This window comes from Phascolarctos cinereus, unplaced genomic scaffold, assembly GCF_003287225.1.
Source record: "Phascolarctos cinereus isolate Bilbo 61053 unplaced genomic scaffold, phaCin_HiC Scaffold_2;HRSCAF=192, whole genome shotgun sequence".
Classification (NCBI taxonomy): domain Eukaryota; kingdom Metazoa; phylum Chordata; class Mammalia; order Diprotodontia; family Phascolarctidae; genus Phascolarctos; species Phascolarctos cinereus.
The window spans coordinates 131,228,585-131,254,353 of NW_027555625.1; the positions used below are offsets into that span (position 1 = coordinate 131,228,585).

The 25,769-nt window shown below is 42.1% G+C and overlaps 1 protein-coding gene across 4 annotated transcripts in view; it reads left to right on the plus strand.

Moving 5' to 3' along the window:
- Positions 1-25,769, plus strand: part of TACC1 (transforming acidic coiled-coil containing protein 1) — a 178,473-nt gene that overhangs the window by 16,107 nt on the left and 136,597 nt on the right. Inside the window, exon 2 of one of the 4 annotated variants that reach the window (XM_078149588.1) lies at positions 2,958-3,103. Coding sequence is in view for 1 of the 4 variants with exons in the window: in XM_020985234.2 (XP_020840893.1) it covers positions 19,064-19,134 (71 nt within the window). In the remaining 3 variants the exon portion in view is untranslated. Of the gene's footprint in view, positions 1-2,957; positions 3,104-19,007; positions 19,135-25,769 lie in introns of those variants that run through there. The other 3 variants (XM_078149589.1, XM_020985234.2, XM_078149590.1) reach the window with 3 other exon arrangements.

The window sequence follows — 25,769 nt, forward strand, 5'->3', positions numbered from 1 at the left end:
GTGACCCTGGGCAAGTCACTTAACCCCATTGCCTCAATACAAATGGATAATTTTGATTTCATTAAATTAAAAAGGTTTTGCACAAACAAAACTAATGCAGGCGAGATAGGAGGAAAGCAGAAAACGGGGAAAATTTATAGCAAGTTTCTTTGATAAAGGCCTCATTTCTCAAATATATGGAAAACTGAGTCAAATATATAAGAATACAAGTCATTCTCCAATTGATAAATGGTCAAAAGATATGAACAGGCACTTTTCAGAAGAAGAAATCAAAGCTACCTATAGTCATATGAAAAAATGCTCTAAATCACTGGAGAAACGCAAATTAAAATGACTCTGAAGTGTCACCGCATACCCGTCAGATTAGCTAGTATGACAGAAAAGGAAAATGACAAATGTTGGAGGGGATGTGGAAAAATTGAGACACTAATACATTGTTGGTAGAGTTGTGAATCGATCCAACTATTCTGGAGAATAATTTGGAACTTTGCCCAAAGGGCTATAAAACTTTGCATTTCTTGAACTAAACTGCCAAGCATTCAAACTCTATTTCAGAGAGCACAACGCCGATGGGCTGGCCACATTGTTCAAATGCAAAACCTATGCTTGCCAAAAAGACTATTTTATGGAGAACACACACAGAGCAAGCGTTCAACTGGTGGTCAGAAGAAGCAATACTAGGACACTTTTAAGGTCTCTCTTAAAGACTTTGGAATTGATTGGGTGACATGGGAGACACTGGCACAGGAACACACAGCATGGTGTGCCCTCATCAGAGAAGGTGCTGTCTCTATAAGCAAAGCAGAATTGAAATAGCTCAAGAGAAACATAAGATATGCAGACTTAGAGAATCCACCCCAAAGGTTCACATGGACTATTTGTGGCCGACCTGGAGTAGAGCATTGCAAGCTCATATTGGTCTGATCAGCCACAGTCGGATACACTGAAACTTGACTCTAGTACAGTGATGTCATGTTGGTCCTCTCTGAAAATGATGGATAACAACCAATCCTTTGACTGAGCAATACCACTACTAGGTCTGTATCTCAAAGACACTTTAAAAAAAAAAACCCAGAAAAGATCTACATGTACAAAAATATTTCTAGCAGCTCTTTTTGTGGTGATCAAGAACTGGAAATTGAGGACATGTCCATCAATTGGAGAATGGCTGAACAAGTTGTGAATATGATTGTGATGGAATACTATACTGTGCTATAAGAAATGACAAGGGGCAACTAGGTGGCACAGTGGATAGAGCTCTGGCCTTGGAGTCAGGAAGACCTGCGTTCAAATCCGGTCTCAGACACATAACACTCACTAGCTGTGTGATTGCCTCAAAAAAAAAAAGTACAAGCAGGATGGTTTCAGAAAAACCTGGGAAGGCTTACATGAACTGATGCAAACTGATGTAAGCAAACCAGGAGAACACTGTATATAGTAATAGCAATACTGTATGATGATCAACTGTGAATGACTTAGCTATTCTCAGAAATACAATGATCTAGACAATTCCAAAGGACTTATGATGAAAAATGCTATCCGCCTCCAGAGAAAGAACTAATGAAGTCCAAACGCAGACAAAAGCGTACTTTTTAAAAATAACTTTATTTTTCTTATTGGGTTCTTTTTTTTTCTGTCTGTGGTTTATTTACTTATTTTGCAACATAGCAATATGGAAAAACACTCTGTATGACTGCACATGTATAATCTGTATCAAGTTGCCTTCCCAAAAAGGGGGAAAGGGAGAGAGGGAGGGAGAGAATTTGGAACTCAAAATTTTTTTTAAAAAGTTAAAATTGTTATTACATGTAATTTTAAAAAATAAAATCTCAAATATGAAAAAAACAACATGTAATATCAGTCCTATAAATTGTTTATTTACCTGGTACAATAAGGTTCCAGAGTTAAGATCTGAAAGAAACATCTAGTCTCGTCATCTCTAGAAGATCCACTAGTCCAGCATTCTTACTTTACAAATGAATAACTTTACACTGTAATATATTAACTTCGATGCTTAAAGTACCATAAAAATATTTCAATAATCCCCTCTAAGCTTTTGTCTGTTCATTCTCCTCTAGAGAGATTTTTATTCATACTAAGATGTAAGTGATTGATAACAACAAAAAATACCTCCCACAGGTATTTTCCTGGGTTTCAAGTTAAAAAGATGAAACTCTAGCAATAATATCGGGCATTATCTAGTAGCTGGTAGAAAATTTGGGGGGGGAAACATATAGTTTTCCTAGCTCCCCCAAAGTTATTAAAAATAAATGTTTTTTACACTGCCTACTTAGAATTCAGGCTCTGATTCCATAGCGCTTTAGTCTTTCAGGAGGACAATGGACCAACAATTCAAACTAGGAGAAAGTTTTACTCTTATTTACAAACACAGGTCATTCCCCAAAATAAGTCTGTGGTGGATCTGGGTGCACAAATCCCAAAGCAAGGTGAAAATCGGTGCTATTTGTGCTGTCTCCAAATCATCTATGTCTTTTGTCCTTAGACTCTCACCTCTCTCCAGACTATCACTTGTCCCCAAACCCTTTCACTTGTCTCCTAACTCTGCAACTTATCCCCACAACTATCCCAAATTCTGCCCCCTCCTTCCATCTCTTCTCCCCAAACTCTGTCAACTATCCTTAAAGCAACTCCCAGCTCTTTCTAGGTTTCGCAGCCCTAGAGGAGAAACAAGTAAACCTTGTTTTTTGGTCTCACCTACAATTAAAGGGATTTTTTGAAAGGAGGTTTCAAGGAGGTACGGACACAATATTGAGTCACACAATAAGAAGCAGACACAATATTGAGTCACCTCCCCCAGGAGAGTGAGAGTGAAATACCCCTAGGCAACTAAGCAGGTCTTGCTGTGTCCATTGCTCACCAGGGGCCGTCCTTGGATATGGAACTTTCCACGCAATGACTTTCTGGCTAATTATTACCATCTGCTTCATTCCGGGCAGCAGACCCTTTCCAGGGGCAGCTTGTGAGTTTATTTGCTGGAGATGCGGGAGGAAAGCAACCAGTTGTGACCAGCTGCTTGTGGCCCACAAGTTTTCCTAAGAAGAAGCAAGGGTGCTGCTGTTCAGATTGCTACCTGGACTCCTGAGTGAGTACCTTTTCTAGCAACTCGCTTCCACAGTTCTCTGATCTAATGCTCTCATCCTCTAGTCTGGTTTTCCAGTCTCACTTTCTGTTCTCTGGCATGCCTGGGAGTACAGTCAGTTTCTTTTCTCTGGACAGCCGGCTAACCAGCATGCACTGCACACTCCTCCTGCACAGCGACAAGGCAGAGCTATGTGATGTGGAAAGGGAGGCCCAGGTATGATTCAGTCAATGAACAGCAGTTTATTGCTGTAAGCAGGTTTCAGCTGATGAAGCATTTTCTGGTCTCATGAATGATAAACATTTCAGGGACACTTTCCAACTCAAAGAAACAAAAGGCCATTCAGGTCATATGATCATAGATCTAGAACTGAAAGAAAATCTGGAGGCCATAAGGTACATTACAAGTCCATGACTATACTGTCCAGGGATTAGTGGGAGGAAATAAAAATTTTCAGGTAAGTGGTACTCTGGTGAAAAGTAAGGAGCAAGTAGGACAGACACCAGAGGATTTTCTGGATGCAATTGTCTTGGGGCCAGTGGTTTGGAATTCCCTGCCCTTGTTGAAAGTAACACCCAAACTTTGGAGATCATAAGTTGTAAGAGGTCCCTTCAGTGTGTACAGAGGAAAGAGTACTGGAATTTTGAGGCAAAGACTTCGAACTCCAGCTTGCTACCTGTGAGACCCCTGAGTAACCTCCGTGGGCCTTAGTGTTCTAGAAGCTGCCTCCTATGATTCTGTGGTTCTCTGACTCGATTACCTCATCAATCTGTCTGACAACGTGATAGCTTTATATTAGTCCCATAATGAAACCACATTGGCTTGTCAACAAATTTTCACCAAGAGTCTGGAAGAAAAGCACTGTGGGAGACAGGATGGTGGTATAGGGAATGGGGTTGCTTCCTGAGAAATCATCACAATAGCAACAGGAGAATCCAGTCCAGGGACTGTCTTCAAGTGTTTGAAGAGTTGGTACCTGCAGGGGGATTAGATTGTTCCATTTGGCCCCAGAGACCAGAACTAGGAGCAACAGTTAGACATTCTCGGGGCAGCTAGGTGGTGCAGTGGATAGAGCACTGGCCCTGGAGTCAGGAGGACCTGAGTTCAAATCCGACCTTAGACACTTGACACTAACTGTGTGACCCTGGGCAAGTCACTTTAACCCCACTGCCTAGCCAAAAAAGGAAGAAAAAAAAGACTCAACTAAAGTTAGACATTCTTGAGGCAGATTTTGACTCAATCTAAAGGAAAAACTCCCTAATAATTAAAACTGCCCAAAACTGGAATGGGCTGTCTTGGTAGATAGTAAGCTCCCCATTGTTAGAACTCTTCAATCTGGATATGAGAAATGTTGTAGGGAGGATTTCTTTTCAGGTGCAGGTTGGACCATTTAGGTCTTAGAGGTCCCTCTGAACTCTGATAATTTGTGCTTCTTTGGCTAGCTCCATTCTTGTTTCCAAAAACAGAATCACAGAATTCTGGAGATTCAAAGGAGATGCAAAAGACGAAAAGAACTACTCCAACCCTTCTGTCTCACAGTTGAGAAAGAAAGGTCCACCAAATGAGTCATCAGAGGTTATACAATGAATTAAAGAGACAACCAGGACTAGAATCATGGGACCGTAACGGAGGAGATGTTAGAGATCATTTAGTCCAATCCCCTTACATTTTACAGATGGGGAAACTGAGGAACAGAAAGGCAAAGTGAACTGTCGTGGTCATACATATTCCTAATCCTGTGCTCTTTACACTGTACCAGGCTATTTATGACACTAGATTCCTACCATGAATAATTTTAACCAAGGCTTATCTAATAACATATGATAGACCACAGACATTGGTATTGGGGTAGGTCATAGTCATGACACCAGCAGAAAAACACAGTGAAGAAAAGTGGGTTGAATGATGAGACAGATGGTTAAATGGATTCACAATTGGTTGAACATTATCCAAAGAATGTCTACAGATCTCCTGTCCCTCTGAATCACAAAAGCAGATAATAATAATATCAATTAGAGAAGGAAATGGCAAACTATTCCAGTATCTTTGCCAAGAAAATGCCACAGATAGTATTAGTGCTGTGGTCCACAGGGTCATGAAAAGTCAGACAAAACTGAGTGACTGAACAACAACAAAAATATCATTACTCATTATCATTCACATTTCTATAGGGCTTTGTGCTATACGAAGTACTTTTCTCAAAAAGCACTATCCTGCTTGGGGAGTGGTTCAAGTTTAATTTCCAAGTATTATTTTATAGATGAAGAAACTAAGACAGCTAGTTGGAGTAGTGGTTAGAAGTGCTGAGCTTGGCATCAGGAAGACACTCAACTAGCTGTGTGACCCTGAGCAAGTCACTTAGCCTCTCTCAGCCTCCACTTCCTTACCTGTACAATGGGGATAATAATAGCACTTAACTCACAGGATAAGAGTCTATAATGAGGTAACATATGTAAAATGCTTTGCAAATGTTAAAGTGCTATATAAATGTTAGTTATTATCGTTGTTGTTGTTGTGACATACCACAGTTAGATGGCTAATAAATAATATAATTGAAGGAACTGGAATGTTTAACTTCTAGAGTTTAGCTTAGCAGATTCTGCACTACTCTGTAAGCATTTGAAGAATTGTCTCACAGAAGAGGAAGCTGACTTATTTAGTGTAGCTACCTCAGTCAGAGTATCACAGAATGGTCCACGTAAGAGGGGAGTAAATAAATGCCAAGGGATAGAGCTATAACAGTAAGGAGGAGTTCTGAGCACTTTGCGTGGGACATGAAGACCTGAACGAGTGAGTGAGAACGAGCCAGCTACGGCGGAACAGAATTAATACTCATTTGACTTGGAACCAAGAGACTTGGATTTGAGTCCTAGCTTTGGCCACTTATTAGCTCTGCAACCTTGGACAAGTTGCAACCCCTTGATGAGTCCGTTTCCTTACCTGTAAAATGGACTTTTTTTAATACTTGTGATTTCATTGGTTTGGGGAATCTCCCATTGAGAAATTTCTTCCAGGGTAGACTGGCACCTACTTGGCAACTTATAGTCTTAGAGATGGGCAACTAGGTGGTGCAGGGGATAGAGCGTCTGACCTGGAGTTAGGCAGATTCCTCTTCCTGAGTTCAAATATGGCCTCAGCCACTTAGAGCTGTGTGACCCTGGCAAGTCACTTAACCCTGTTTGCCTCAGTTTCCTCCTCTGTAAAATAAGACAGAGAAGGAAATGGCAAATCACTCCTGTATCTATGCCAAGAAAACCCCAGATGTGATCAGGAAGAGTCAGACAGGACTGAAACACCAAAAAGGACTGAACAACAAGAAGTCTTCAATAGTTACCAGGGGCACGCAGAGGTTAAGGTACTTGCCCAGGGGCATACAGCCAATGTGTGCCAGAAGTGAGACTTGAATCCAGCTGTCCCAGACTCATTAGGCAGTTCTCTACCCACTAATTCACAATGCCACTCCAATGGAGAAAAATACATTAATAACTGACTTTTATGTAGTGCTGTGTGTGAGAGTACTTGCCGAAGTCACATGGTTAATAAGTGACCAAGTTGAAGAAACCACTATTCCTTCCAAGCTATGTGACCCTGGGTAAGTCACTTAACTTCTAACTGTCCCAGGCAACCTTCTAAGACCATAAATTACAAAGAAGGTGCTGATCAACATAGGCAGAAGTACTTAGCCTGAACCTCTCCCTTTACTGATGAAACAAGTCCAGGTTAAAAAAAAAAAGTCATCCAAAGTGCCTCCCAATTGGGACTGGGGCAGGGGAGGGAGAGAGAGAGAGCAGCACTTATGCAGATATGGATGACACTGAGTAACTGTTGCCAAAGCAGCCTTTGGCTTGGGTTTCCACTCCATTAGACCTGTCATTTTCCAACGCCATGAATCACATCTCATCAGCTGATGCACAATCATCATTCCAGTGTGGGCCCTGGCCTCAGTTTGCAGAGTGGCTGACTATTCCAGCCTGCTGGGGTCAGGGCTGCTATATTTATTCGATTCTACCCACTCTTGGAGTTGCTTTTGTTCAAAAGTCCTCTTCTTAAGGTCAGATGCTTGTTTTAGCTAGAAGCAGTGTTCCTGTGACTTGGCAGGACTTTCCGACTCCCACAAAGCTAAGATAAATAACTACCGTCCCTCCCTGCCCTCTGAGTACAGCCTAGAATACCAAACAATATGGAATTCATTTTTTTACCTTGACTTTCCTTAGACGTTTGATTTAAAATAGGCTTCCTTCTGATCTTTCAAACTCAACGTGTCTGAAACTGAACTCATCATCTTTGTTATTACTCAGTCCTTTTCAGCTGTGTCTGATTCTTTCTGACCCCATTTGGGGTGTTCTTAGCAAAGACACTGGAGTGGTTTGCAATTTCCTTCTCTAGCTCATTTGACAGAGGAAGAAACTGAGGCAAACAGGGTTAAGTGACTTGCCCAGGTCACACAGCTAATAAGTGCCTAAGGCCAGATTTGAACTCAGGAAGATGAGTCTTCCTGACTCTTGGCCTGGCACTCTATCTACTGTACCACCTAGCTGCCTCTATATTAAATACCCCCCCAAAAAAAACTCTCCCCTCTTCCTAACTTCTCTGTCAAAGAAATCACCATCCACTTAGTCACCCAGGCTCACAACCTACGTGTTATCCTTAACTTCTAGTTTCTTTCACCCTCAATATCCAAACTGAGGCCCTGAAAGGGGAAATGATTTTCTCACACAGGCAGCTACATATAACAGATTTGAACGCTGGGGTTTGAATCCTAGCTCTTTTGTCCCTTTGGATTTAGCAGATCATTTCGCTCAAGGAACATATGAGGCAATGGAAAAAAGCAATGTATCTGAAGTCAGAGGACCTCCCCTGCCATCTATGTGACTGAACCTCTCTGGGCTTCAGTTTTCTTATGCGTAAAATTAAGTGTATGGACTGGATGACCTCTGTGGTCACTTCCAGCAATAAATCCTATGATTCTCTGGCTCTAGGGGCTTGATTTCCTTATCTATAAAATAAAGGAATTAAAGTGAAAGACCTCTAAGATCTTTACCAGATCTAAAATCCTGTGATCCTAACTATCGCATAATTTCAAGAGGCAACATTAAGAAGTGAACAGGACATTAGACTGGGGAGTTAGAAAGACGGGTTAGATTATACTCCTGACAATTACTAACAGTGCAATCATGAGCAAGTTAATTAACCCCTATGAACCTCAGTTTCTCCATCTGAAAATGGGTATAATATCTGTAATACCTACCTCACAATGTTGTTATGAGGCTCAAAGAACCTAAGACAGCTAGGTAGCCCAGGGGATAAAGGACATGACTTGGGGTCAGGAAGCCCCGAGTTCAAATCTGGCCTCACACTTAATAGCTGTGCAAGTCACTTAACCTCTGTTTGCCTGTTTCCTCAACTGTAAAACGAGAAAATATCAGCATCTACCTCCCAAGGTTGTTGTGAGGACCACAGTCCTGGAACATGGTAGGTACCATAGAAATTCTTATTTCCTTCCTTTCCACTCTACTGATTATCTCCCATTTATCCTGTTCCTATGTTGTTTATAGAGTTGTTTGCATGTTCTCCCCCCCCCCCCCCCCCCCCCCGCCCCGGCCACCCCCTCCCTGTTCCTCCAGGGCAGAGATAATTTTTGGTTTTCTTTGTATCCCTAGCACTTAGTACAGTGCCTGACCCATAGAAGGTGCTTAGTAAAATGCCTGTAGATGATTTGACTAGCTCTGCTGAATTTCAGCATCTACACACAATTAAACTGGCCCAAAACAATGACAATAATTTTTATGTTTCTGATTCTATTTTTAAATGTACGTGTTGTTTAAAATCAAGGAACTCCCCCCGCTTCAATTTAAGAATTTCTTATGAAAGCAAGCCCAGAGTTCTTGCTAGCCAGAGGCAATCCAGATCTGCTTTTCTTGGGGAGTCAGGAACCTCTTGTGTTAGTGGGTGGAGAGCAATGAATTTGGAGAGTGAGGACAAGGAGTGTTCTGGGAGGGTTGTTTCCCTCTCTGGCTTTGAAAGTGGGAGACACCCATGTTAAATAAACTGAGCGCCTTCCAGGTCACCAGGTAAATAAAAGCCATTTTTAATGGGGTTTGTTGTTATTGTTACTGTTTTAAGGAAACAGAAGTAGCCAATATTTGAGGCAGGTGTCTATAGTCACCAAGTCCTAAAAGTTTGAGTTATAGGCAAAGTCCATTCTGACAATGAATGGCCAAGGTCGGAAAAAAATTTTTTTACACTTAATAGTATTTTACTTTTTTCCCGATTACATGTAAAGATAGCTTTCAACATTTATTTTTGTAGGATTTTGAGCTCCAAATTTTTCTCCCTCCCTACCTCCCGTCCCTTCCCCTCCCCAAGACAGCAAGCAATCTGATATAGGTTATACACATACAATTATGTTAAACATATGAAAAAAATTTAATCAATAACTTAAATGAAAAGCATACAAGGTCACTCTATCACTGAACCACTATGTAGGAATAAAAATAAGAAGAAAGTGAATTATGAAAGTAAATATCATGTTCTCCTTCTCCCAGGAAATACACATTCAAATTCTGGTCAAGTGTTGAGGGCAGCTGCCATGGAGGAGAAGGGTCCCGCCCTCCTCAGAAGCCCTCTACGCAGGGGCTATGTCGCTGACCACCCTCTCCTCCTAGACTCGCTCCTCCCCAAGTTTCCATGTCCCTGCTCCCTCCTGTTCTCCTCCCAGCGTTCTTTGCTGGATCACCATCTGCCCATGTCCCACATGCTTAGATGTGGGTGCCCTCCAGGACTTTGGCCTTGCCCTCTTCTACTCTGTCTCTCCTCTCTCTCTTTGGTCTTCTCAGTTCCCATGGGTTCAGCTGTCTCTACTCAGACAACTCTCCATTTTACAAGTCCAGTGTTCAAGTCTTTTCTGAACTGTATTCCTGTATAACTATTGGACATCTCTATCTGGAATCTCCATGGGAATTCCAAAACTGAAATTCTCTTACCCCCTTCATCCTGACATCCCTGACCCTCCCTCCAAAAAAACTCATTAATTTTCCAATTTTTCCTGTTTCTGTGGGGGACACCATTCATTATCCTTCCAGTCCCTAGGTTCTTATTCTCATAATCATCCTTGCTTCTTCCTTCTCCCTTACCTTTCATATCCAATTAGTTTCCAAGGTCTGTGGATTGACCTCCACACTATCTTTTTTTTTTTTTTGGCTAGGCAATGGGGATAAGTAACTTGCCCAGGGTCACACAGCTAGTAAGTATCAAGTATATCAAGTGTCTGAGGATGGATTTGAACTCAGGTCCTCCTGACTACAGGGCCAGTGCTCTATGCACTGCATCACCTAGCTGCCCTCATACTATCTCTTCCATCTATCCCCTTGTCTTCACTCATACAACTATGACTCTAGTCAGCCCTCATCCCCTCTTGCCTGGACTACTGGACTTAGCTTCACTGGTCTCCCTCCCTTTAGTCTTTTCCCTCTCTTATCCTCTTCCTCTTCCTCTTCCTCTTCCTCTCTCTCTCTCTCTCTCTCTCTCTCTCTCTCTCTCTCTCTCTCTCTCTCTCTCCTCTCTCTCTCTTTCTCTCTCTCTAGCATTAGATATGTGATTTCACTGATGTAGACTGAGGAAGCTCCTTCTACAGAACCAGATCAGCAACTGCTTTGCAATTTATAAAGTTGCCTAGGGGTATCAAGAGATTAAGTGCCTTGCCCAGGGTTTTGAGGTATGCATCAGAATCAGAATTTGAACCCAGGTCTTCCTGACTGATGCCAGCTCTCCATTCACTATGCTAGGCTGCTTCTAAATATAATCTATTTTTCACACAGTTGTCAAATTGCTATTCCCAAAGCACAGATCTGAACATGTCACTCCCCTACTCAAGAAGTTTCAGTGGCTCCCTATTGTCTCTAGAATAAAATATTTTTCAGTGGTTATAGATCTCTTCCATGAGGCTCTGTAATGTTTGGGGACTTAACACAATGAGCACAATGTCACCTGCAAACAGGAACATCTGGATGACCTCATCATCCACAGAAAATCCCTCTCCAACTTGGTAACAATAACGATAAGGATGATAATGATAGCTAGCATTTATATAGCACCTACTATGTGCCAGGCACTGTGCTAAGTGCTTCACAAATATTCTCTCATTTGACCCTCACTACAACCCTGGGAGGTAGGTACTATTATTATCTCCATTTTACAGTTGAGGAAACTGAGGCAATTAGAGGCGAAGTAACTTGCACAAAGTCACAGAGCTAATATCTGAGTCACATTTGAGCTCAAGTCTTCCTGACTCCAGGCCCAGCACTCTATCCTTACTACCGACTTGAACTCTGTCCTGGATCTCCTCCACGACTGATGAACATCTTTTATGAGTACGCTTCTTTTTGTTTATGCCTTGCTTAAGACGATATTTTGTTCTACCAAGTCAACTGCTTCAAAAAAAAAGATCAGAGGGTCATTGAACAAGGTTGTCTCTGTTGTTAGGGGCAGCTAGGTAGTGTTGTAGATAGAATGCCAACCTTGGAGCCAGGAAAATTCATCTTCTGGAATTCAAATCCAGCCTCAAATACAATGCTTATTAGCTGTGTGACCCTGGGCAAGTCACAACCCTGTTTGCCTCAGTTTCCTTATCTGTAAAATGAACTGAAGAAGGAAATGGCAAACCACTCCAATATCTTTGCCAAGAAAACCCCAATCGGATCACACAAGAGTCTGAAAGGACTGAACAAGTTCTGTTATTCTATATCTGACCACTAGGGGGAGAGTGTGAGCAATAGCAGCAGCTCTAACTGAAAGCAATAGCTGCTAGCCAACCCTTGTTAAAATTCATACATTTCTCCAAATTACTCCACTTCTGCTAAGGCCAGGCTTTCAGCAAGGCTGCTGCAGGCCCACAACAAAGCATCCTCAGGCTTTCTTCACAGGTCAGTTTTCTCAGCACCTTTTTTTCTCACATTAAGTTCATTAAAAAAAAACAAGCTAATGTCAAGGGCTTGAATAATCACCAATATATTGCTAATAAATTACATGGAGTCTCTCTTGCTCTGTAATTGGCTCTGCCCCCACCCCCATCACCAGTTTGCACCGAAAAAAAATATCAACTGTCTCTTAAAGGATTTTAGTTCTCATCATCACTTTTTTACTCCACACAAACAATAAACAGTTCCATCAAGTTTTTATAATAACTATTTAGATAGCACAGAAATCGAAAGTAAGCCATTAAAATATAACTTGCCTGAAAACCATTTATAGGAACTAAAAGGGGACAAAAATTGCCTTTTTTCCTCTCCAGCCCTTCTCCCATGAATCAGAAGGGGGAAAGCAGAAAGTAAAGGATTTTTTGGTAAATGGAAAAATGGTTTCCCCCCATGACAGCGTTGGAGGAAAGAAAAATTGGAGGAGGGGGTGTCATAAATGGGATTGGTAATCCTCAATAGCCTCAGGGCTGGTTTGTCACTGCCTTACTCCTGATGGTTTTTGCTTGGTTGCTAATTTACCCCACTCAAGTTGCAGTTTTGAATGGTCTACACCTTTCCGCACCCGCTTCCCTCTGAGCCTTAGGTCTATAGTCTCCCTGAGAGCTCAGGTGATGACCACCCACTAAGACTGTTTCCTGCTCTAATGGCAAGATATGTCCTGGTATTTACTCCTTCCTCAGAGGTTCCTTAGGCAAAGTGGAGACTCCTCATTCTCTTTTTAGAAGTCCATTCAATGGGGCAGCTAAGTGGTGCAAGGGATAGAGCTCCAGCCTGAGTCAGGAGGACCTGAGATCTGGCTTCAGGCACTTACTACTTGTGTGACCCTGGGCAAGTCACTTAACTCGATTGCCTCACCAAAAGCAAAAAATAAATAAGTAAATAAATGGACTTCTTTAAGTCCATTCAATGTCAAGAACAAAACTGCTGTAGCAAGGGGAATTCTGGGTAGTCTGCCTGACTGTAGGCGGATACCTGGCCCATCAGGTTTCCATGGTAACTACTAGGGATGCATATTTTTCAAGGAATCTTGAATAATTTTAATATAGGATAAGAGACACCTTGTTGAAAGAGAGGCTTTAAAACACCATTTTGCTCTACTGGAATAACTGCTTTAAAAAAAAAAAGAATGATAAGTCCCAGATGTGCCTATGGAACAGGGGTTATTAACCTGGGGTCCACTCTAGGGGTTCATGAAATTAGATAGAAAAAAATAGTTTCATCTTAATATAATTGCCTTCCTTTGTAATTCTATGTACTGTATTTTATGCCTTGACAAACATTATTGGGAAAGAGGTACACAGGCTTCACCATATTGACAAAGGAGTCCAAAGCACAAAAAGAAGGTTAAGAACTTCTCATACAGAAGAAGTAGAAATAGCCCTAAAGAGAATAAATATGGAAAGAGCAGCTGAATTAGATTAAGTGTGCATAGAGGAGATCTAGGCTGTAGGTGACCTAATTTTGAGGGCATTGATGGATTGATTCACAAGGTATCTGAAGGAGGTGGAGATACTAAATTCATGGGGAAAAAATCTTGCACCTTATTAATATTGGGGGAAAAAGAGTGACCTAGAAAAAAATCAACATCTATCAACCTTTATAGCCACTTCTTCAAGTTTCATGAGAATCACAAGAGCATCCTCAGTAAGGGCATGAGTAGGGACCATGCAGCAGTATTTCTGCAACTGACATTTTGTACTAGTACATATCTCTATTATTACACAGCTGAATGAAAGATGTAGTACATACAAAATTCTCACTGTGACTTGTATGTAGTAAGTGTGTAATAATTGCTTCTTCAATCAAATTGAATTGAAAATGGTCCAGCTGATCTTTTTTTTCCCTACTTTTTGCATGTGTTGATAGCATTATCTGAAAATAAGGAAGCCAAAGAGAACTGGATCACATTTTTCTGAAAGTAGTTCAGCTGTCCCAAGGTGGCATTCTTCAGAATGAAGGCTTAGTGGATGGATTATCAGAGGAAATTTAAAGTTTAGCCCCAAGCAGAAAATACTTGGCATAGACAATTGAATTATAGTATAGGCTTGTGCATTTTACCTGATTTCATTTCCTCCCAGTCCCAGGGGTTACAAGGCAAGAGGATAAAATCATAGGATTGTCAGAGCTGGAAAGGACCTTTGGAATCATCTCATCTAATTCCCCCAATTATATAAATAAGGAAACGAAGTACCAGGGATTGTCCTTAGGTGCTGGAACATTCTTCCTTCTGACTAACAGGTAAATGAAGCAAGAGCAAAATATCAAAGGCTAATGCCAAAGAAAACACTTTATTTAAATGGCTTACTAAGTATTTATTGATCAATTGACTGATTGATTAGACCTGAGGAGTATGGTAGAATGGTTTTAATTATAATTCTCCATTTTCTCCTGAAATACCCAAAGGGTACAGATTAGGACTGACTATTAAAAGAGGAAGATGTTATATAGGTCTGACTTCTAGCTTCTCTCCATAGGCTACCTGATAGAACCAAAACAAATGGATGAGGTAGAGTCAGGGCAGTAATCAGACACTTCATTTCCCTAGACCCAGAGCCTGGATTACATCCTTCTGGAGGGGAGGGGCAAGGATCTGAGCAAAATGCATTGAATGGGTGCTCTCTTCTCATTTTTATACAAGTGAAGTCAGACACATCAAAGAAAATGTTTAAGGGTAAAAGAAGTCTAAATGCAGGTGGAGGAGTGTGTGGGGAATGGATGAGAGGGACACAGTTATCGGTTATTCTTAGCACCCTAAAATTTAGAGTTAGGCCTTTGAGATGATTTAGTCTGAACTCTTATTTTATATGTAACAAGTGCATTCATACAGCCCCAGAGCTGGAAAAGCTACACCTGCCCTTTGGGATGTTAGGAGTACCTTGAAGATTTTGGAATGTGTCTTCTCTAATCCCACCATCCCCAGGCCAGACCAACTGTATTTTCTCCACTATTAGGTGCCAGTGACTAGAGACCCAGTTGCATTTGACCACTTTAACATCAATCAGTTCTTACAAGGAGATAATTTGCTTTGAAGATGTAGCAACAACAAAAGGACAAACATTTCCCCTCAACATCTCAGAGGCTCATGCTCTTTTCCCTTATCTCACCTTGGTCTCTGGGTAAAGTGGGTTCAAGCTTACCTTGGGTTTTTCTTAACATTGGTCCCACCAAGTTCATATCCAAACGTCCTTGTCTCAGCTACTACTGGGCTGAATCCCAAAGGTCATTTTTGAAGGTAACTCTTTATTCCAGGAGGCATCAAATTCTGGGCTATTTGCAAAACCTGGATGCTGCAATGCCAAAGTTACTAATCCTTGATTCTAAAATAGAAAAGAACAGGGTCTTATTTCCAGAAGGTCATGTGGTTTGTGGCCTTAGTGCGGACTGACCAAGGCACTCTTGATTCTGGCTATACAGCCAATAAAAAAGGCACCTTCTAACCATGTGGTTAGAAGATTAGAACCAGCTGCAGAATGTCTATGCATACTCCATAGTCTCTCAAAGGCATTTCCATTTAATACCATCATCACTCTCTTGAAACAGGCACTTTAGCCTCTCCATATGGACAGAATCCTTTGGAAATGTTCTGTACACGTGCCAGTCCCTGAAGGGGATGGATGGAAGAAACTATGGCCCAGAAAAGTTAAATGACTTCTCTAAGGTCACAGGTTAAAGCATCATCAAGTGAAATCACAAATCTTTAGTAATAGAATTTTGTGCTCAATTAAATCCAGGAGTTCTGATTCCAAATCTAATATTCTTCCCACTGTAGCACACTATTATAGGCTAATAGTTCAGCAGCCAGTCAATAAGCATTTATTAAGCATCTACAATGTGCCAGCTACTGTGCTAAGTGCTAGGAATACAAAAGCAAATCCTGCTTCTCAAGGAGCTTATAGTCTAACCAGGGTTGTTGTTCAGTCATTTTTCAGTCATGTCCAACTCTTCATGAACCCATTTGAGGGTTTGGTTTTGTTTTGTTTTTTTGGCAAAGATACTGGAGTGGTTTGCCATTTCCTTCTCCAGCTCATTTTTACAGACCAGGAAACTGAGACAAACAGGTTAAGTGACTTGGCCAGGGTCACACAGCTAATAAGAATCTGAGGCCAGATTTTAACTCCAGAGGATAAGTCTTCCCGACCCTAGGCCTGGCATTCTATTCACTTCACCATCTAGCTGCCCCTTATGAAGGAGACAACATGAAAACAACTCTACAAGCGAGATATATATATATAGAGAGAGAATAAATTAGAGATAATAAACAGAGCAAAGCCATTAGCATTAAAGGAGATCTGGGAAAAGGCGAGATTTTTTTCTTTTTGGTGAGGCAATCGGGGCTAAGTGACTTGCTCAGGATCACACAGCTAGTAAGTGTCAAGTGTCTAAGGCTGGATTTGAACTCAGGTCCTCCTGACTTCAAGGCCAGATCTCTATCCACTGTGCCACCTAGCTGCCCCTAAGAGGTGGGATTTTTTCTGAACTTGAAGGAAGCCAAGGAAGCCAGGAGGCAAAAATGAAGAAGGAGAGAATTCTAGACATGGCCCAGGGATGGAGGGTGGGGGGATCAGTAAAAATGCAGTCAGGAGATGAATTGTCTTGTTCAAGGAACAGCAAAGAGGCCAGTGTCACTGGATTGCAGAGTAGGGGAGAGGAGGAGGGTGTAAGACGTTTGTAAAAGTGAGGGGCAAGAGAGGTTGTGACAGGTTTTAAAACCTAGACAGAAGATTCTTTTTTTATTTACTTTGATCCTGGAAGTGACAGAGAGCCAGTGGAGTTTGTTGAGTAGGGGGTGACTTAGTCAGACCTGTATTTTAGGAAGATCACTTTGACAGCTGGATGGAGGATAAACCAGAGTGAGGAGAGATTTGTATCTGGGAGACCAATAAGCAGACTATTGCAATAGTCCAGGTGGTAAGGGACTGAAACAGGGTGGTGGCAGGTCAGAGGAGAAAAGGGGGCACCGGCTTCTCTCCAAGGATATCTCCTTAAAGGACCGTAGGATCATAACATTTGGAGCTTGAAGTGTCATAGGCTTATAAGGACCTCAGAAATCCTCCGGTCCAGCCCCTTCATTTTACATATGAGAAAGTAGCACCTAAACAGATAAAGTGATTTGCCCCATTATAGAAAAGGAGAAGATCCAAAATCCCAACCTGGGTCATCTGACTCTCCCAATCCAGTATTTCTTCCACTGTAACATACTGACTCCATTGCCTGCTTGCAAAGGTCCCATTAAAGCATATGGTATGGGCATAAGTTGATCTAGCCTCTCCCTTTCCCAGCTGTTCTGATCAGAATAATACCTGAGCTGCCACAAAGCAAAGATACTGGAGTGGCTTGCCATTTCCACCTCCAGCTGATTTTACAGGAAACTGAGGCAAACAGGGTTAAATGACTTGCCCAGGGTCACACAGCTAGTCAGTGTCTGAGGCCATATTTGAAATCGGGAAGATGAGTCTAGATGGAGCACTCTATGCGTTGTGCCACCTAGCTGCCGGCTGCGCAGGGTGGGGAGGGTTTTTTGGATGGTGACTGTGAGAAACAGGAGTCTGTAGTAACAGAGGCAATCTGCAGCTGCCCGACAGCAGCAGAGTTCTTGAGCCAAGCTGGAAACCGCATGATTGTGCTGAAAGATGACGGTGGCAGCCCACAGGCGGTGGCAGTGACCGGGAGCCAGGATAAAGGCAGTGGATGCCAAAACAAAGGGAAAGCAGATCCAGGAGCGAAGGAAATCCAATTCTCCTTGTACAGCTGGGGAAACTAAAGCCCAGTGAAGTGACTTTCCCCAGACCAAAAAGGAATAAAATGACAAACCTAGATTAAAACCCACAGTCTTCCGACCCTTAATGCTCAGTACCACAGTACCTCGTTGCACAGTATCACATCGCTTTAAGGTTAGCCTCTGGTAGCCTACCTAGAACCATCTGCAGACGGATTATCTTCCAGCCCTCTGGGTCTACAAGGTGATGAAAGCCGCCCAACCAACAGCCTTCCTGGACTTGAGTAAGCATCATTGACCTGCTGCGGAGTCCAGAAGGCACCCCTTCTTCCCCCCGAGGGAAATCCTATCCTCCAGCTCCTCGTCTTCAGTCACATTTGAGGAGGAAAAGGGGAGAGGGAGAACGATTTCGTGGGCTTTGCTCCACCCACTGGATGAGAGGGTCCCCCGTGAAACAACGCAGCTGTGATGTGTTGAGTAGCCGAGTCCGGGACTTCGCGTTCGAATCTCTTCCCTGCTATTGCCTGTGCGATTGTGAGCAAGGCACTTTAGTTGTCTGGCTCTCAGTTTTATTTGTCAAACGAGGGAGTCAAGCTAGATCATTTCTAAAGTTCATTCCAGCTTTTAATTTAGGGATTCTTAACTTTTGGGGAAGAGTATCGTGGACACTTCACCCCCCCCCAAAAAAAAATCTGGTAAAGCCTATGGATCTCTTCTCAGAATAGTGTTTTTAAATAATTGAAGGAAATGCTAAATTTCAAATAGACGTTAGTGAAAATAAAGATGTCTTGTTTTGTTTTGTTTTTTTGCCCATCCAAGTTCTCTGAAATCTATTCGTGACCTCAGCAGGCTAATAACTCCCACTTTAATACTGTATTTTTTCTATCATGACCCCCCGCCCCGGCCCCGGCAGCCACATCACCCCCTCTGTTTAGTGGCCTGTTATCCCTTCACTTCTGTGGGCACTCACCCCAGCCCTGGGTGATGTAGGCTTGGGGCGGCCGAACGCTGCAACTGGCGAAATTGGCAGCGGTTCAGGCCACCTCCCGCCCATCAGACAATGCAGTTGCCTCGCAGGGAGGCAACCAGAAGGTCCCGGGAGCCTTTTACTGGGGTTGGGGCAGGGCTCAGAACCCGGAGGAACGGCTGCCGCCTCCCACTCTCCCACCCTCCGCTCCACCCCCTCTTCCTCCCTCTCGCCTCCAGTCCCGCCTGCTGCAGGGCAAGCTGAGGGGCCGAGCGGGAATCAACTCTGCACTAAGTTAAGAAAAGATGGGAGGCTCCTTCTCCCAGAACCCGAAAGACGCGGTTGGGGAGAAGCCCCAGAAACCCAGGGACCCTGTGTGAGTCGGAATACCCTTTCTGTTTCCCGGAGCGTGGCAAGAGTACGCCTCAATCTGGGTCCCCGAGGGGAAGGAAGGTGGCCAGGGCTGGTTCCCGAGGAGCCAGGCAGCGCCGGGACGTGCCCAGCTGCTGCAGCTGCAGCTGCTGCCGCCCCGCCCTCGCTGGGCGTCCGTCAGTCGGTCAGTCCGTTGGTCAGTGTTTGCAGCCTAGCCTAGGCACTTAGCAGCTCCTGGTGCCCCCAGAGCTCCCGGCTCACTCCGGGGGTGGGGCTGGAGGGGAGACCTGCCGAGTCTCGGTGCTGGTGGGGATTTGGTGTCCCGCTGGTGTGGTGGGACAGTTACATACGAAGTACTCTGGGTCAGACTGAGTTGTAGTTGTCTCTATGTGTGTGTGTGTGTGTGTGTGTGTCTGTGTCTGTGTGTCTGGGAGTGGGGGGGGCAGGTACTTTGACCTTGCCCTTCGAAGAGGAAGCACAGTGCTTGTGGAATGTAAATGGTCTGTGATAATCACATTTCCATTATAAGCTTCAGACCCTGTTGGAGACCTCGGATGAGGAAACTGAGGCCAATTAGAGTTGGATTCCAACATAGGACTCCGAATTTCAAATTCTTTTGACTACTGCACCATGCTTCCTTCCTTTGTGCAAAAGGCACATTAATATACAATTGTATACTCCAATCCACAAGTATATATTAACTACCTACCATATGCTTATGATATTACTTTACTTGAATACAAACTGGAGGAGGATAAAGGGGAGGAAATAATTATTGACTTTGATTTTGCCAGCCCCGTCCTCCAGTTTTCTGGAATCATATCGCTTCCAAGGGAGTACAATCATGTTTTCCCTTGATTTGGAGGTACAGGAACTGGTTTTGAGGATTGACTTTGTTGCTTGCTAGCTATGTGACTTTGAACAAGTGGCTTGGTTTCTTTGAACCAAGTTTCTTCATCTATAAAATGGGGAGAAGCTAGGTGGCACAGTGGAAGACTCATCTTTCCGATTTCAAACCTGGCCAAGGATACTTACTAGCTGTTTGAACAGGGGCAAGTCATTTATTTAACCCTACTTGTCTCAGTTTCTTCGTCTGTACAAGCAGCTGGGAGGGAACTGGCAAATCACTCCAGTATCTTCTCCGAGAAAACCAAATTCAGTCACAAAGAGTTGGACACCACTGAACAACAATAATTGTCCTTACCTACCTCGTAGGATGGTTGTGAGGATCGATTTCTCATATGCAGGATGTTGCAAAGATGTTCCAAAAGTCTTAGTGCAGAACATCCTGCATGTAAAGAAAAGCAGTATATAAACATGAGCCATTATTATTTACAAAGGAGAATTTAGAAGTGACTAGAAAGAAGTGGCTATATGGTTTAGTGGATAGAATGAATGTTAGAATGGGTTTCAGGAACTTCTGAGTTGCTGAAAGTAGTTTCCACACAAGTCCTTAACATAATAACCTTGACTAGAAAGGGGATATAGGGAAGAAGGTTTTCCTAACTATTAAAACACCAGAAAATATAATGGACTTGCCAAGGAGTGTTGAGTTCTTCAGGATCAGAGGTATTCAAATGGAGGCTGGGTGATTATTTGTTTGCAGATACTGTAGAGTGGATTCATGCTTTGGTTAAAGATTGAATGAGGTACATTTTTGACAATGCCCAAATTCTGTTTTGTTCAATCATTTTTCAGTCATGTTTGAGCCTTCATGACCCCATTTGGGGTTTTCTTAGCAAAGATACTGGAGTGGTTTGCCATTTCCTTCTGCAGCTCATTTTACAGGTGAGGAAACTGAGGTAAACAGGGTTAAGTGACTCCCCCAGCATCACACAGCTAGCATCTGAGGCTGGATTTGAACTTAGGAAGATAAGTCTTCCTGACTCCAGGTGGAGCACTGTATCTACTGTGGCACTCTATCCAGCTGCCCCAAATTGTGACTCCAGGCCCTTTGCCACCTAGATGCCCCAAATTCTGTTAATGTGGTCTTAATGATGACTAGGCCCTGGCTTGGCTTACAGAGCTGGTGTTATTAAGTTAGGCAGCCTAGAACGCCTGATGATTACAATTTAATTCTCTCAGGAGATGAGTATTGTTTTGTAGCAGTTCCATTTTGAGAAGGAACATGATGTCAAAAGATTTATTAGCCACTCGTGTTCTAATTCAGCAATGATTGCAGTAACCCCAAAAACTAAAATTCAATCTGACTTTGTATAAATGCGGCAATGTGGTAGAGGGAAAAGCCCAGTGCCCTTGGAGTCAGCAGAGGCCTGTGTTCAGCTCCCCTTACTCTGCCACTCTTTCTGACCCTCAGAGCACTCATATGTAAAAGAGGCATAATAATTCCCATATGCCTACTTCCTAGAGTTGTTGCAAGGATTAAGTGAGGTAATATGAAGTACTAAGCAAACCTTAAGGCATTACATAAATGTCAGCTTATTATTATTTTGGAAGCAGTCAAGCCTGACCCTGTTAGAGAGAAAGAATTGACTTAATGAGACTTTTTATTTTTAGGATAAATTAGAATTGGTTTGAGGGGTTTTTGGTGGGTTTGGGTTTTTTGGTGACATCTACTTCCTCATAGCCCTTCAGTTTGATTCCACAAATGCCTCCTTCCAACATTTTGATGAGAACATTTTATGGCCCCTAAAGTAATGGGTTCATGTCAAACTCATGACTTTGCAATACAACATATTTTGAGAGAGGGAGAAAAACTGCACTATCACATGGAGACAGCCTTTGTTGTGGTGGGGAGACTCATAATTATCTTTTCTAAGGAAAGTTTCCTTAAGATTCATATACTATTGATGTGGGCAGATACTTCTCATGAGTTTTGAATATACCCCATGACCAAAACTCATTTCTGGAAGCTAAAAAATAAAACATCATCTTAGGATTTAGATCTGGGGAAGACTTCAAGGATCATCAGGGTCTTCTGACTTAAAGCTCTATTGCTTTTTATAAATTGCTTCTGGGTGTGTCACTTTTGACATTATGCTGCATTCATTTGGGGAAACAGCCTAGCTTGTTTGCTCTTTGCAAATAAGGGTAGAGTTTATTGTGTATCTTGAAGCCTATTGAATTAATTCAGTGAGATCATGTTCTCACTACAGAGCTCCAGAAATAGACCCACTGCTGTCATCTTTGGAGTTTCTTGGTTTGGTGAATTTGGTGATTAATTACAAAATCTGTTCTTCGGCATCTTGGCAGTAGATTTGAGATCATCCTCCCTCATATGGTTCTGAAAACCCCCTTCTCAAAAGAGCACATATCTAGCCCCAAGAATAATGAACATAAAATCCCCAAGTGAGTCTCTTTAACTTAACAAACATTTATAAGCATCTGCTATAGGGCTCTATGCTAGCCAATAGGGATACAAAGCTGGAAACCTCCAGGTCCCTCAGCAGCTTACATTGCACCACCAGCAAACATTTATTAAGTGGCTACTGTGTGCCAGGCACTGTGCTAAGAGCTAAAGCCACAAAAAAAGGCAGAAGACAGTGCCTGCTCTCAAGGAGCTCACAGTCTAAAGGGAAAGACAACATGTAAACAACTGTGTGCAAAAGAGATAATATACAAGATAATTTGAGAGAAGTCTCAGAAGAAAGGCACTGCTGGGGAGTATGGGATGTACACAGAAAAATATAATTCAAGGGAAAGATTACTATATGGCTGCAGACTACCTTTTCAGACAAATTATACATTCCTCCCCTTCAGTGGGATCTACTTTCTAGCCAAATTGCCCCATTTGATATCTTTCACATGTTCTGTCTCCCATCTCTGCCTTTGCACAGACTGCCCCGCTCCATACCTGGAATTCAGTCTTTCTTCACTGTGCCTCTTAGAAATTCTAGTGTCTTGAAAAACTCTTTCTGCTGGCTCTAAAATTACCTTGGTTTTACTTTGTACACATTTTGTATCTACTTGCATATGTAACGTATTGTTTCTCCCAGCAGAGCATAAGCTTCTTGAGGGCAAAGACTGTTTCACTTTTGTCTTTGTGTCCTCAGCACCTAGAACAGTGCCTGGCACAAGTAGGTGTTTATTAAGTTATTTTTGATTGATTGAAGTACATTGATTGAAATCTAGAAAGATTTGATGGGAGGGAGGGAAAGAGAGAGAGAGAGAGAGAAGTAATAAGAGCCAGGGGAAGGAAGGTGTTTGTATCTGAGCATAACCTTTGAAGGAAGATAAAGATTCTGAACTACAGAGTTGAGGAAGTATGTCTTAGGCATAATGGAGGACTTATGTGAAAATAGGGAAGCAGGAAATGGGATACTGAGTTTGGAGAACAAGTAGTCCAAGTAACCTCAGTTGACTTGATAAGCAAATTGATCTGGAATGTGAGGTGCATGAAGAAGGGTAACATGAAATAAGACTAGAAGGATAGGTAAGTTGGAACCAATTTGTGGAGGGCCTTGAATGCCAGGCTACATATTAATGTTTTAACTCAGAGACAATAGGGAGCCAAAGAACTTTTTTAAGCACTAGAGTGACGTGATTAGACCTGTGCTTTTGGAAGAACATTTTGGCAGCTCTTTAGAAGATGGATTGAAGAAAGAGATTGGACACAGGGAGTTCAAACATGAAGTTTTTTCACTATACAGTCCAAATAAAATGTCATGATGAGTGCCAAAACTAAGGTTGAGAGGAGATTCAAGGGGATAGATATGAGAACAAGTTCTTGGGGAAGTATATTGCTAAAACCCGAGAAAAAGAGTTAAAAGGTACCTCAGAGATCAATTAATCTCTCCTATATGTGGGCAGGAATTCACTTTACAACATTCCCCAGTATGTGATCACAAGAATGTACGTAAAGATTTCCACTGGGTCTCCAATATGGCTGCATGGGGAAGGTGGTGCTTTGACTCAGGCAATACTTACAGCAATGCCTGAGAGAGGGTCATCATCATTATGGCACTCACAAGATCTACAGAGGATTTGATGCCCAAGACCAGGTGGAAGATGAATTGGAGCAGGCTTTAGAAGCACGGTACAAATAAATAGTCATAGACCCCACCCAAAATGGCCATGAGACTGCCCGCTAATCACTATTGGGAGGTGCCTACGCAAGGCAGCTGTCCCGGCAGGCAGTGCCTGCCTCTTTGCCTCTTTGTTTGGCACTTCTCTTGGCTTATTCCCATTACATTTCTCTTCATGACTATGCTGAGAAGGAGTCTGTTGTTAAATATTGAGTTCCTATAAACTTTCCCAGCTGCCTTTGCATAACCTCACTTTCTCCACTGCTGAACTGTTGGTGAAAAAAAGATGACCTGAACAGAAAGAGACTGCATAATACAAGAGCACTTTCTGCCTTGGTATACTACTTAAAAAGGATTTACAACCTCTATGCTATATTATTTTCAATAGAAAAAGAGCACTAGACTTGGAGTCAGGAAGACCTGAGTTCAAATCCAGCCTCAGATACTTACTAGCCGTGTGTCTTTGGACAAATCATTTAACCTCTATTTGCCTCAGTTTCCTCAACTATAAAATGGGGATAATAATAATAGCACCTATATCCCAGGGTTTATTTGAGGGTAAAATGAGATATAAAGCACTGAGCACAGTGCCTGGCACATAGGATGTTCTTAATAAGTGGCTAGAATAGTGTATTAAACATCACAATGAAAATTTAACAATTGGCTACTCTAGGAGCTGGCCCTAGCATACCTCTGGCACTAACAGCTGGAGGGATCAGAAAATGTGTCACATAGAAAGTGGGAGTGCTAGATCTGATGGGTGAAGGAAGCCAAAGATTCTTAGATGTGGAGGTGAGATAGGAGAGCATTAACAACCAGTGTAAAAGGATACAGTTCAAAGATGGAGATTCATGCCTAAAAATTTTTAGAGAAAGAATCAGTGTTGGAAAGGATCTTTAAAAATCATATCTTAAATACTAATCTTTAAGATTTTAAGAATCTTAAAAGTATTCTAGTCTCCTACCCAATGCGTGACTTCCTGGCATATATTATGAAAAAGATACTTTTAAAGCTACCATTTTAATGAATAGAGGTTTAGAAGGCAAATTCAAACACGAAAGAGAGCTTGTAGTTTATTTAATACCTTCCTTTTTTAGATGTGTATGGCAGTCCAAGCCTTCAAATATTTCTGAAAGTAGAAGGATTTAATCTTCTCTCAGAGGAGGTTGCTGATATCCTGTTGGGACACATGGAGAGACTGGATAACACTGAGCTCCAGGAAATGCCCCTTCTCAGACTCAAGGAGCTATAGAATCCATTGTTTCTTTGTGAATTTTTTTTAAGTCACTCTTGAGGCCTGTAAGTTGATTATACTCAGAAGTCCCTAAGGCTGTTGAAGTCATTGATGCTCCTGAATATTCACAATCTATATTTCAAAATGTTGCTTATTCAGATATTAAAAGTAAGAGGAGATAAAACTTTCCTCTTCCCAAAGCTTACATGTAAGAGATGTAAACATAGATGTAGTCAAGTAGGAAATTACTGAGTGTTTAAAACTTTTTTTTGTTATTCATTTTTAAAAATCTTTTTCTCCATTTTATTAAAATTTTTTTTTTCATTTTCAACACTCATTTTTATAAGATTTTGAGTTCAAAATTTTTTTTCTCTCTTCCCTTCCCCCTTCCCAAGCTGACAAGTAATCTGATATAGCCTA